Source organism: Ramularia collo-cygni (genome assembly GCF_900074925.1).
Source record: "Ramularia collo-cygni strain URUG2 genome assembly, contig: RCC_scaffold02, whole genome shotgun sequence".
In the NCBI taxonomy this organism is placed as follows: Eukaryota; Fungi; Ascomycota; class Dothideomycetes; order Mycosphaerellales; family Mycosphaerellaceae; genus Ramularia; species Ramularia collo-cygni.
Window position 1 is genome coordinate 1518725 of NW_019716256.1, and position 13394 is coordinate 1532118.

The 13394-nt window shown below is 48.1% G+C and overlaps 3 protein-coding genes; all 3 read right to left on the reverse strand.

Moving 5' to 3' along the window:
- Positions 1 to 2468: 2468 nt before the first annotated feature.
- On the reverse strand, positions 2469 to 2817 carry RCC_02142 (uncharacterized protein; the record flags this gene model as incomplete). XM_023767425.1 has 2 exons in its annotated part: positions 2469 to 2590; positions 2664 to 2817. 2 exons carry the CDS (start codon positions 2815 to 2817, stop codon positions 2469 to 2471), a joined length of 276 nt encoding a protein of 91 aa, XP_023623193.1.
- Positions 2818 to 3082: 265 nt separating this feature from the next.
- RCC_02143 (uncharacterized protein) lies at positions 3083 to 4903 on the reverse strand (the record flags this gene model as incomplete). The annotated part of the gene is made up of 1 exon (XM_023767426.1): positions 3083 to 4903. One exon carries the CDS (start codon positions 4901 to 4903, stop codon positions 3083 to 3085), a length of 1821 nt encoding a protein of 606 aa, XP_023623194.1.
- A 526-nt stretch (positions 4904 to 5429) lies between these two features.
- RCC_02144 (uncharacterized protein) lies at positions 5430 to 5723 on the reverse strand (the record flags this gene model as incomplete). The annotated part of the gene is made up of 1 exon (XM_023767427.1): positions 5430 to 5723. One exon carries the CDS (start codon positions 5721 to 5723, stop codon positions 5430 to 5432), a length of 294 nt encoding a protein of 97 aa, XP_023623195.1.
- Between the last annotated feature and the right edge of the window lie 7671 nt (positions 5724 to 13394).

Sequence of the window (13394 nt, forward strand, 5' to 3'; positions counted from 1 at the left end):
ACCTACTACGGTAGTTACTAGGATTAAATTAAACAGCACTATCCTATATTATACTAAAGTTCTCTAACATATTCCTAATAGTAGTAATAATATACTAGCGCTACTAATTACGTCTAGCTACAGCTAGATAGTTAAAGTTAATAGCTACGAGCCTATAGTAGCTACTAATACCTACGGCAGAGAGGGATCTTAAGAAATTAATCGGCTAGCGATTATTATAAGGATATATATTGCCCGTAAGGCTATTAGTAGCTCTAGGAGTCGTAAATAGCAGAGGGTTAAAAAGTAGGCAACTATAAGTATCGTATATTAGTAGTAGTAGGCGATCTTTATAAGCTATAGCTCCCTTATCTATAAGAAGGATATTCTCCCTATTCGTAGCTAAACTAGCCTTAACTTAGGCATTAAATTCTGCACAAGTAGTAGTATTCCTATAAGTCGGGCGATAGCTACTAAAGCTGCAGCGCTTATAGTAATTATTACTAGTATACTCTAGGTAAGTACTAAGGAAGAGCTCTTCTATAGTTATGCAATTAGTAAAATACTAGTTACTATATAGCTAGCACCTATTATAGGCATTTATATAGATCTTAACTCCTATAGTTCTAGAGGTAGCGATAGTTAGGAGGTAGTTATTGCCCTTAGTAATATTAAGTATTAGCTCTTTACTAGAAGAACCTAAAGTAGTAGGAGTAGCTAATCGTAGCTTATTAACAAGCTTATAATTTCCACCTATAACTAATCGATTTATCTACTATATAGCAGGTAGATTCTTAAGTTATTCCCCTAAATATAGTAGATCCTAAGAGACTACTATTATAGCCTTTCTTATACGTACTTAGAAGCTTACGAACCTATAAGAGGGTAAATACCGATAGTCGAATATTAATTTGTCCCTTAGTACTAATGCCGAACTAGCTAATAATAAGATCCTAGAATCTACTACGAATCGACTCTAAAAGACGCTTACGCTTAGAGGTTCCTTAACCCTTATAACTAGAGGAAGCTAAACGACGATTAGGTCGCTTTCTACTACCGCTATTATTACTACTAGTACTAGCACCTATAGCTATATAACTAATAGAACTAGCATTAATTAGTATAAAAGATATAATAAATGCTATAGCTAATAGCTATATCGAAGGAGTAGTTATCGTATAAGATATGTCTCTAAATAGTAGTAATTAGGGAAGGAAGTAGATATTTAGATAATAGTTCGCTCTAGAGCATTAACTAAGTTTTATACTTATTAAGTTAACTATATATATATATAGTAGTAAGGTATAGGGGTAAAGTTTAGCTATATATAGCATATACAGTATATATAGCATATATATAAGCATATGCTCTAATAGAGTAATTATTAGAGCCTATTATAGCATCTAATAGATTATCTAAGGCTTTACTCTCTAGCTAGAAGGGGGAGTATTATAGATCTAGTACGTAACCTATAGATAACTAAGGCTCTATTAATATAGCCGCATCTTAGATGCAGAGTTTTTATATATATGTTAATCAGTTACTTTTACTGTGTGCTTCATATTAGCTTAGTGGACCCACATATGCACAACAAGTGGATGTGGAGGTAACTAATAAAAGTTGCGGAGGAGGAATTTGTGGAGGAAAAAGGTGGAGGAGAGACTCGCACCATCCACCGTGACGAGAACTTCGACCGGGGCCCTCGTTACGAGGATCGCCGCGTTTCATCCTCGACTACTGTACATCACGTCTCGCGTCTCGCGTCTCAAGACAGACAAGCAGACGTGTGGAGACCTCACACAGTGCATGCTCCATTTCAACGACAAGAGGCACAAGTAATTCCAGCATACATTCTCCAACAAACCCTTTCCTCTCGAAAAAAATCCAATTCCTTCCACACCATCATCATCATCATCCTCCTCCTCCAGCAACAACATGGGCAGCCTCCCCGACCTAAGCAACAACAAAACAATCCGCATCCTCTCAGACGCAGAAAAACATGGCTACGGAGTAATAGCCTCAATCGTATACAACATCGAGCACATCTTAGGCGTAATCCAAGCCGCCGAATCGCGAAAATCACCTCTAATAATCCAAGTTTTCCCCTGGGCAATAACATTCTCCAATGGCCTACTGATCCGCACAGCGGCGGATGCCGCTTCTCGCGCCTCGGTTCCCATCGCTATTCATCTCGATCATTGCCAAGATGAGAGATTGGTGAGGCTTGCTGCGGATACATTACCCTTTGACTCCATCATGGTGGATATGTCACATTTTGAAAAGGCGGAGAATTTGGCCAAGACGAAGGAATTGGTGGAGTATTGTCATGCTAGAGGGATTGCTACCGAAGCTGAGCCTGGGAGGATTGAGGGGGCGGAAGATGGGGTGGCGGATACTGTCGATTTGGATGCTATCTTGACGACACCAGAGGAAGTTGAGGAGTTCATTGCAACGGGTGTGGACTTTCTTGCTCCTGCTATTGGGAATATTCATGGCGAATATGGACCCAATGGTCCTGATCTTGATTTTGCTAGGTCTGTTGGTCCTATTTTGAGCGTGCGATTGAATATGATGTGCTGACTTGTGCGTTTGGTTGAATTTAGGCTCACTGCTATCCGTAAACAGGTCAATGGCCGAGTACGGATTGTGCTTCATGGCACCAATGGTTTCGAGGATCAACTCACCCAAAAGTGTATCGAGCATGGTGTGAGCAAGATTAATGTCAACAAGCTTGTACTTGAGGACTACAACGTCCACCTCAAGGACAATGCTGGGTCTATGGTTTTGACCAAGCTTATGGAGGAGGGCGTCAGGCATGTTGTGAACATGCAAGAACATCAGATGGATGTGGCCTGGTCGAGTGGAAAGGCCACAAACTTTCCCGAGTGCCAGTGAGAGTGGCGGATAGYATTGGGTCTGTCAAGTAGTTTGCGGGAGAGTGTCTCGGAAGCGACACTAGTGTGTTGAACTTGTCCACCGATCCTCTCGCGATTTGGCTTTTCTCGGGTGAGATGCTCGATTCTCTGTGTGGAAATCTTCGTCTTTGTGAAGGCAGCGCGCATGATGGTATACCGGCATGTTCAGCCGGAATGAAGCGGTCACATCACCGCACGCCTGCAGATTGATCTTTACGCAGCTCAGCTGACAAGTCATATGACGGCCACTTTACTTTTTCCTGATGACTGTGCAACAACTTGCAAATCTCCTCTTGCACAGCCAATTCCCTAGTCTGCTGACCGGCCCCATATAAACAAATCATAGAGACCAGGATCGACGCCTCGCTATCCGTACAGCAAGCGATACCACCTATGATACCAATCGCTTCCCTACGCAGCGGCTCACGTACGGATAGCTCCCGCATACCACCTGCTGCCGGCTTGTTCTCGAGCAACAGGAGACGTGATAGATAGTGGACCTGGATGGCCAACGAGGCGGCTGGTGGATTGATCCACAAAGGCGTGAACATGGTGCTTCCTTCCAAGGGAGTAGGCAGTCGACAGTCAAATCTGGCGAAATGATGGTGCCACTCGTCGAGACTCGCCTCTAGAGTCTGGGCTCGAAGGATTCGCAGTTCCAGCTGTAAACGTCCGGCTTCGATTTCGGCGTCGCTGGCGTAGTTGACGCATTGACCAAGAAGGTAGACCGATCTGTTCACCAGCTCCCAGAAGTTCAATCCAGAGCAGGGTCGCCGCAGGTTGTAAAAGGAGAGGATCTTTCGCCGATCTTTAAAGGCTGCCCAGATGTCCTGGCGTAGCCAGCTCCACCATATGCTCTTTTTCAGGCCTTCCGACTCTCCGTGGATGAGTTGCGAGCGCTGGATCCAGAAGACTCCTTTGAGATGTCGTTCCCAACCCCCATCCGATTCGTCTATCATTTCGTAGCTGGAGATTGTAAGTACCGTCGCAAGTAGCTCATCACTGGTGAGATAGGGTACTTTCTTCATCTCTTTCTGGAGGTATTGAAGGGTGGCATGATAGTACTCCACACCCACATCTCGACCCAGCTCATCCAAGCCAAGCTGCGCTGCAGTGACTGGGTGCAGAGATAGATGTCGGGATGAAAACGCGAGGATCGCAGACATCAGACCGCTATTTCTCAGCGCCATGGAGGGCACGAGGACCGAGAATAGACGATCCGGGTCGGTTGCGTCAATCCAGGAGCTGAGATGCTGTACAAAATGTCGAAAAATGAGCATTTCTTGCGGTCCGAGTATGACTTGATCTTGGCTGGTGTAGAAGGATGCAGGAGCTACCGCAACTGCCACTTCAGATCGCGGCGTCTCCGGCGATCTGCTATGAGCATGCAGCCATGAAGGTGAAAGATCCAAACGATCTTGGTCTGTAGCCAGCAGGCCAAACCATCTGAGCGAAGCCGCCTCGGCTGTGTAGCTCTGTGGAGGCCATGTGGGATCAGGACTTGTCGCAGGTAGGCTTTCTCCCGCGCCAGATTGCAGGTCGCCCACGGCTGCGAGGCTTTCGGAAAAGGCGGGTGTGTAGGGATATGCAACGCTCTCTCGCGCGGCAGGATGATCCGCTACCGCAGGGGAAACATGCTGAGGTGGGAGAGCATCATCTTGGCGATGCACAGGGCGGACGGCTTCCGGGAGAGCTGTGCTTTGGGAAGCACAAGATCCACTTCTTTCTGCATGTGCTTGTTGTGCGCTTGATGTTGAGTTTAGACTCCACGAACGCCCGCTCCGGCCCATGGTAGAGGTAGCATGATCGGGATTGGTCGCCATGGCACCATCGCCATTATTGCTTGAGTAGACACACTCAGCGCGAGCCCTCACACAAGCGCTGCAACTGGGCTTCTCTTCGCCACATTTGAGATGACGATTCCGGCAGGGGATGCAGCCCGTCTTCACGCGCAGGCCTCTGCCACGCGATTTCCGGACCCGTTTCCGTGGTGGAGGTTCGTCTGACATGTCCAAGGACGCCTGTGCCAGGTGTGGATATTAAGCGCGGCGTGTCTCACAAGGGCGGTACCGTGCGCCTCGTCTCGCACACCCACAGAGACTTAGTTTKAGAGGTTCCAGGTGCCGCTTCGCCTTGAACCTCGAGGCGCAAAGGACGCAGGATGGTCTCCACCCATTTCTACCTTACCCCGCCTTCAAGTTGTAGATTGTGGAGAAAATCCTGGTAGCGGCGAGGGAACATCAAACAGAGTTTACATGGCTTCTGCTGGCACGTGGCAGAAAAAGGAAGAACTACGGTACGGCCCCGTTTCGGGGCGATGAGCTGACTACGTTACCATTGCCGGTACCTACCTTGGTTCTATCTTGTTCAACGCTTGCGCAGAACTCTTTCAACAACATCACTGTTGATTGAGCACAGGACAGGACGTGATCAATCCTTATGTCCATCAGAAATCTTAATGGCCTTTCTTGAGGACTACCTATTCTTGGAACGCAAGGTCGCTCCCTCTGACATCAACAATGAAAACTGCCGAGATCACGTCCTGCCAGCCTCAGCCTCAATGATGAAAGAAAGCATGATGAGGCTGATATGCGCCTCGTACAGTTCAGTCCTAGCAAGCATAGAATAGCCGGCTCCGGCGACCAAGTGACCATAACCAGCTACGATGGCGACAAACTCCCGCCCTACGCCCTTCTTGCCCACACTTGGGGCGCTACCGAAGACGATTTGGCCTCTGAAGACATTGAGAACGGTGCCGGCAAGGACAAACCTGGCCATGCAAAAGTCATCTTCTACGATCGGCGGGCCAAGAAAGATGACTTGAAGCATCTTTGGGTGGATTCCTGTTGCATCACAAAGTCAAGCGATCATGAGCGTTCAGAATCGCTAAACTCAATGTTTCGCTGGTACGAAAGCGCCATGCGTATCTTCAAGATGTATCTGATGGCAACCGTGATCGCGCTGGAAGTACCGTTTGTTGGGCAGCTGCTTTCTGAGAAAGACGGTGGTTTACTCGCGGGTGTGCGTAGGTAGGTCGAAGGGATCGGGTGCCTCTAGCACAAAGCTGTACCTCGCCCACTTCTGTCGCAGAGACATTACAAGAGCTGCTTGCCCCTAAGATTGAGACGTTCTGGTCAAGAGATGAACGACTTCTCGGGATCAAGCATACTTTATGGGATGCAATCTGTGAGATTGACCAGAATACACACCACCGGAAGGTATTGATGGGCGACCAGTGGCACAGTTTACAGTGTATAAGCGACGACGATGGGCTGCGAAGCGGAGTACGAAGAGGGGGGAGATAGAGCGTACTGTCTGTCTCATGGGCCCATCTGATCGATCCTCATATTTAGCTCTCCGCAAGGCTGCTGCTTTTTGTGCTTAGAGCTACCTGTTTGTAAGCGTTGTCGTCGATTTTCCACAAGGAGAGGCGGCAGTGTGATAATCAAAGAAGCAAAGTGAGGTCCGCAGACATGTCCTCAAATCACACAATAAGTCACTGAACCTAGCAAAGCACAGCACAAGATGCGTCCGTCCAAACATCACCATCATCAGCGTAATGAGACTCCTGGCTTTGCATTCTCCGGAAGCGCCGCTCAGCAGCAACTGCAACGCCGATGAGAACTATTGGCAACGCTTGATTTTGACCAGAGTGGCTCCCGTCAATCTACCATAAGAGACGCGCAAGGTACGACTTGTGAATGGGTTTTGCAGCATTCCCGGTACGTAAGCTGGAACGACCACGATACACGATATGTAACAGCATGATCAAGACTTTATGTGGATAGTCGTCAAGCCGGGAACAGACAAGTCTACGAGCAATGAAGAACAGGTCTACAGATGAAGCCATCGTGTCCTTGTTTCTCAATACTCGAGGCGAAGATCTGGAGAAAAACGTTCGGGGGATGTATCGCTCTCTGTTCTTCCAACTGCCAACAACTATTCCGGATCTTCATTRCATCTTCGACGAACTAGGTTTGCCCAGATCTTCATGGACCTGCCAGATATTGTAAGATCTTCTGCGTACTGCCATCGAAAGCCTCGAATCACGACTTCTCAAGGTTGTCATTGATGCTCTCGACGAATACGACGAGGACGAGGTACGGGACATGGTCGCCTTCTTCGAGGATGTGGGAGAAGGGATTGTAGATGGGTGTAGCCGGCTCTATGTATGCTTCGCCAATCGGCACTACCCTACCGTCAAGGTCGTCGATCATTGGCGTCTGATCTTGCAACCTGGCCACGAAGGGGATATTGCAAGATACGTCCGGCGCTACCTGCAAGGAAGCATTCAAGCGATTTGCCAGATTTAGGAGAGTGTGTAGCAGAAGTCAACCGGTATTTTCATGTGGGCTGTGCTTGTCGTTGAAATCTTCAACAAACACATTCGCGAAGGGCGACGGGGAATCAAGAAGTGGTTGGACTAACTACCCAGCAAAACTCAGTCACCTTTTCCATGAGATTCTCAGAAGGGATGAATCGAACAGATATGAGTTATTGCTCTGTCTCCAGTGGATCTTGTTTGCAAGACATCTATTGAAGCCCATAGAGTTCTACTTCGCAATGGAGGCGGGTCTCGACGATGATCCCCATACTGAAGGCTTGCAACCGGATCCATGGGATAGAGAAGATGATACCAGAGACCCGACGAACCTTCGGGTGCTTACTTATTCGAGAGGCCGTGCAGAGTTGACGAGGTCGAACAATCCCACAGTGCGCTTCCTCCACGAATCAGTCAGAGACTTTCTTCTCGAAGCAAGTGGACTGTGCCAGCTTTGTCCAAGCCGTGACTACAAACTCGTCTTTCACTCAAAGAATGCTGCTCTCGTTACATGACCGCCGACACATCACAATTCAAAGAATCATCACATGCGGATTTTTCGAGCCGGTGGATATTTATGAATATCCCCTTCTTGGAATATGCCAGCCACCAAGTCCTCTATCACGCGAATGAGGCGGTACGCGGAATACCCAGACGTGAAGCCCATTATCAGGAGCTTCTATGGCTAGTCCATCGAGCCAGAAAGGAACTCCTGGACCTTAGACCTTTGTGGAAGTCTACGATGGTACAGGTGCGTCTGATTATCTGGATCGACTAATGCATTCGTTGAGATGGCGTTCGTCGATGACATTCCTTCTATCCATACTTGCATTGAATGGCGTGACTGACTGCTCAACTCCGTTTCTGTAACTCGGTGAACTTCTTGAGGTTTGACGTGTATCTTAGACGCTCTTTGCACAAATCTCATTGCTTTGTATTGAAGCTAGCATAGTCAATGCCGATGGAAGCAAGATGCAGTACGTTCTAGACGCTACCGCCTCCCTCCCCTTATGACACTCGCGATGCTTTTGGAGCAGGTCTTCAACAGCCTTAATAAACTCTTCAATGCTCGCATGCTTGGAATGCGGCAGTAAATCTTGATTGCAAGACACTACATCTTCAATTGCGTTGTTTGCTGAAATTCCGTGTTAGCAAACAACTTATGTCTCGCCGGCTKGCGGTTTGTAGTTGGGGTGGGTTGCTCATTCACTTTCATATCTCAGCCAATACAGTCGACAAATTCGAATGTGCCATTGAGTGTTCATCCTGGCAAGAAAGATATGAATGAGCTGAAGACCCCGCCCGTAGAATGAAGTAGGCATACTTACATCATTAGAAAATACCAATCACGACTGAGCAGACAGTGAAGCCGTCGAATCAGACGCCGCCGATGAATCTGCAGAAGTCATGCATGTCGAGTTATTCTCCGGAGCATTTGTTGTCGCGGTCGTCCTAGGCGATGCCACGAGAGGACTCAACGCCTGCATCAATCTTTGATTCTCCCGCCTCAATTCCAAGAAGTCCTCGTCCAGTTTCTTGTGCCAGGGATAGAGAACAAACACCTGAAATCCCAACGTCGATGTCGCGATCAGGAAGTTGGTGATTGAGAAGCGGCGAGCGAGGAGAGGCATGATGAGGGTGGGAGTGGGAGTGCGAGGCGCGGGGGGGTTTTTCGATGTGATGCAAGGAGGATGAGGACTTCTTTGTATTGATGCAGTGCTGTGAGAGATAAGCAGCTAGCGCTAGTGAGTCATTGGCTGGAGGAGCAATCGTGGAAGTGGCCTGATGGTGATGTATGTGGGCGTGGAATGAATGGGGGGCTTGGGATGTCGCATGCACTCGCTACGCTGCAAATCTTATCGCTCTTCTCTTCGAGTTTTTACGGCCTCGTGGAGAAAGAGGCCCGATTGTGGTTTCTGAGGCATTTTCTGTTCTATCATCCGAGTTTTGTATAACAACATGCAGCAGCTGAGAAGTAGTTTTCCTCTCTCGTCAAGTGTGTCTAAGAGATGAATCCAAGCCGATTTTATCTTTCTTCACCCAAAAAGACACTGAACATCGCTAAACGTGCCAGAATACATTTGAAATAGTCTGCAAAGCGACTAAGAATCTTTCCAGAGATGAATTGCGTGTACCGCGCCGGCAACTCGACCTTACCCTAACCCTAACCCTAACCCTAACCCTTAGCCCCTGAGAAATTCGACGCAACTGATGTCCCACACGAGAGATCTGATGATCGAGTCGTTGGAAGGTTATCGAAGGGCTCGCTTAGAAAGGCTGGTGATGACAATGGAGAGATCTATGCCGCTTTTCTAGGATTAAAAGTGCTGGATCTGCGAGGCGGGTTGCATGCATGGAGCAGGGGATTCAATGTCTCTGCCAAAGTGACAACCAATATAGTCTTGCAAGCTCTAGGAAAAACCATCAACGGCGAGACTGAGTTTGTGTATCTCTGGTGCGTCTTTGGATGATCTGATATTGTTGGATAGCTTTCACGTAGGAAGCTTGGACTGAGAACGCTGTGCGAGGGTAGCGTTCGCTATGATATTTCTGGACTCGCACAAACTACTCTTTCGAGTAAAAGGGTGGATTATTCTTGATATATGATCTGACCTCTGATTGTTCCGGATCGCCGTGTGTTTCACGGTTCAATCTCAGGGGGAGCTTTTAGCTCGATACAGAGAGCACCAACTATCGATAGCTACGTGAATTGTTCGTCGCATGAGCTATCAAGTAAAAACAACTATCCCGCTTGAATTGGCGTGAGCTAAGCGATGAAGACGTGTAGGCCATGTATGATGGCACTAGAGCCAAGCTATATGATAATGCAAGCCCCTTTCTTATATGGTACGTTGGATTGTTGTGAGCTAGGAGGTCTCACTACAGGGGAAGCCTGCAGCTTAATTCGAGGGAAATGGCAACTATGAAGGGCTATGACAACCATCTCGTTGCATGGTAATAGTTGCGAGTGTGTTTGGCTTCGCATGTGGTGAGCGATGATGAGGCAATTTGTATACTATCGACAGAGTCAGAGCTATGTTCCATCAATTGTGCTGAGTAGAGTATCGCAATGATTCTATCCATGATCGAAAGATGCGTATCCAGTCTACCGACGACGTTTATACGATTGAAGTAGAGAGCCAAAGATGTTACAATGATGGCAGGAGTGACTGTAGTCGCTAGGCGTGCGCCGAGATCTGGAATCATCTTGTTAACCATATCTGCTGCCTGTGATGGAGAACCAGGAAATTGAAAACACAAGATCGTGCCGATATGATAGATATTCACAATTGTCTGGTTCATCCCAAGCATCGGTCATGTTCTTGAGCAGGATACGTTCGTTCTCTGAACAGCGTTGACCCCTTTTACCCCATCCAATGCGATTTTAGCTGATTTTCAACTAAAACAGACCCAGATTCTTGTCGATTTGCACTAAGAACGAAGTACTTTCATCCAGAATTGACGTGCACTGGCACCTCGTCGCTTGTTTCTTGTCGCGTTGCTTCTATCAGATTCACTCAAGCCAGCATAGCGTTCAATGCGTTCACCGCAAGCTACGAACTGAAAACTTACTCTCTCCTTGCCGCCAGCTGATTAGATCACTTCGCTTGGTAATATCATCTGATATAATGGCACGTAGATAGGATGTCCGTCCGTGTTAGCCACCTTGATATCACATCTTCTTACCGTGATGTACCTCAATGATCCAATCCCCCTGCCAAGCCAAAGTAAACGCGAATGCTACCACTACCCCTTATCAGATCTTCCATTCCCAATCCTCACTCCGCCTCCCCATGATGACTTCATCAATTAGCAAGCTCGATCGATCAAGAATCACACCTGAGTCGCAAAGCATACGCTCCATCATGAAATCATGAATCGAGTCCAGAAATCACCAATTCACACCGCAACGACAACAGACGTTTGTCTAGAACAGCCGTCCGGAGTAGGGCCCGTTTCACACGGCGAAAGATCAGCACAAAAACCATCTTGCCCGCCTTTCATAGGGCCCGTCGATCACTCCTCCCGAGATGGCGGAGTAACCGCTAGGGGACGATCTATGATGATCGACAGCATTCGAGGTGTGGGCTGTTTATCAGGCACCAGGAAGCTGAAGATGGCCGACCAGAATAGAAGGATCTACGCCAGAACCCGATGGCGGGTATACAAGCTTGCTGCGGCGGGCAAGCCGCGCGGAAGTCGGATTTTCTTTCGAAGTGTTGACGTAGGGATATAATTTTTACTTTCACGCTACTTTCACTTGGTGATTAAGCTTTTCTGTAAGCTTTTGCTGGGATGTGGGGAAAGTAGTCAAGCATCGTAATAAGACATCCAGAACGGGAGTTGGACTTCTTGGTTGATGGCTTGCATACGGGACATACCAGATCATTGATCCTTCCTTCGGCCCTTCGGCATGACATCAGGTTGGATCTTTCCCGTGCGCTTGATGTACGTTACCAGGGCCTCGGAATGTGACACTAAGGCAGAACGCACCAGCGATCCTGACCCCGGAGTTAAGTTCCGGTGGCATCGTTTGCGGACGATTCGTTCCGGCTCGGGGCAGATTCAGCTGCCCCTGCGCATCTCCGCTCTGATTCCAATCCGTTCGGGGCAACTGCCAAGGCCGTGCCGATCAGCAGTGATACTCTGCATAATAATCTTGAGAAATCCAGACAAGCCCATGTGAAGCTTACAGACTCCCAGACTCTTGGAAGCATCACCACTCGAAGACGTAGCAGATTCAGGCTTTGGAGGCTGCTGTCCAGCATCTTTCTTTCAGCCACCTGATGATGGTAAGTTCCGATCCGCCAGCATCATCAACTCTCAAAGTGCTGTTCGATGATCTCCATGTCGCCGTCCCGTGGCGTTGATTAGAAAACCTTCTGCGTGGAACGATTCATAGACTTGAAGACCAAGATGCCGACAGAACACAACGTTTCTCCGGAACTGATCGCTGATCGATCTGGAACATCGTCAGCTAGCTGAGACAGTGTCTTTGCCTCGATCAATCAAGCCTCCGCAACCAGGAACGTTTCTTTCAGCCATGACGGATAGAAAGTGTACAATCCTTCGCCTCTCAACTTTAAACGTACTCGCGATGCAGTGCGATCGACATGTAGAACCGCTCCGACCAATCAGCTCCTTTGCAATTTGCATGACCTCTTAGCCTCTTATCAGAGCCTATGGTTCTAGTGTAGTGACATGCATTCACACGTGGTGAGAGTGGGGCCGTCTTCAACATCTTGTCGATCTCATGCTCGGGCGTTCTAGAAATGTCACTAGACTGTGGGTCAGCCAATAGAGTCTCATTTATATGTGCTTACATTCGCTCAGCTGCAGCTACGGAGATGTGTATGCGAGCCGTACTCCCTTTCGTTCGTCGCAGCAGTCTCAAAGTCTGTGCGTTTCAAGGGTGGGTCTTCAGCGGTCCTTTCCTGAACGACAGGGGCGCGTGAGTGGAGATCTGGTGGGTCCTTGCGTGGCAGACAACCAGGCTGCTATCCAGCAGACCTGTACATTTGCTGTATTGCCACCTTGTGAGAATACCCGGAATGGGATGTAACCGTGGTGTTATTCACCTCACGGGGTACGGCAATCTTGGCAGGTGCAACTCTTGCTTCAAACAGATCTAGCTCCAGTCGGTCGTCTTTCTGGCGCAACTCCTTCGGTTATGGGTCGAAGAGGACGATGCTTGAGATGCTGAATAATCATGGCTTTCACGCAGCAAAAGATATCAACACATTTGGCTGCTTGGAGTTGCCCTGGCCATGCTGTAAAGGGAGTCGAAAAGCAGCAGTTCACCATCTGTTTGCCCCAGTCCAAGATGGCTAATCATTCGACGTCTCCTGGAGTATACTGACAAATCCCAATCAATCGCTTTCAACGAGCCCATAGCATGCCTATGCTATATGGACAGCAGGGAAGCCAATAGTTTTTGTCCAGGAAGCAATCGCTAAGCTGAGCTCGTTGATCCAACGCTACTATCCCACACATTCGTTGGGCTTTCTCACATCAAGCTGGCCACTACTTTTGGCTCCTCAAGATTCCTCGGAGAAGTGCTCTTGTGAAGAAGCCATCGATCTCGCCATCTTTCCAAATGGCATGCTACGCGGTGTTCTGGATCCGTAATACCAGTTGACATTTTCCAGGATAGTAATAAGATGAAACAGAATCATCGT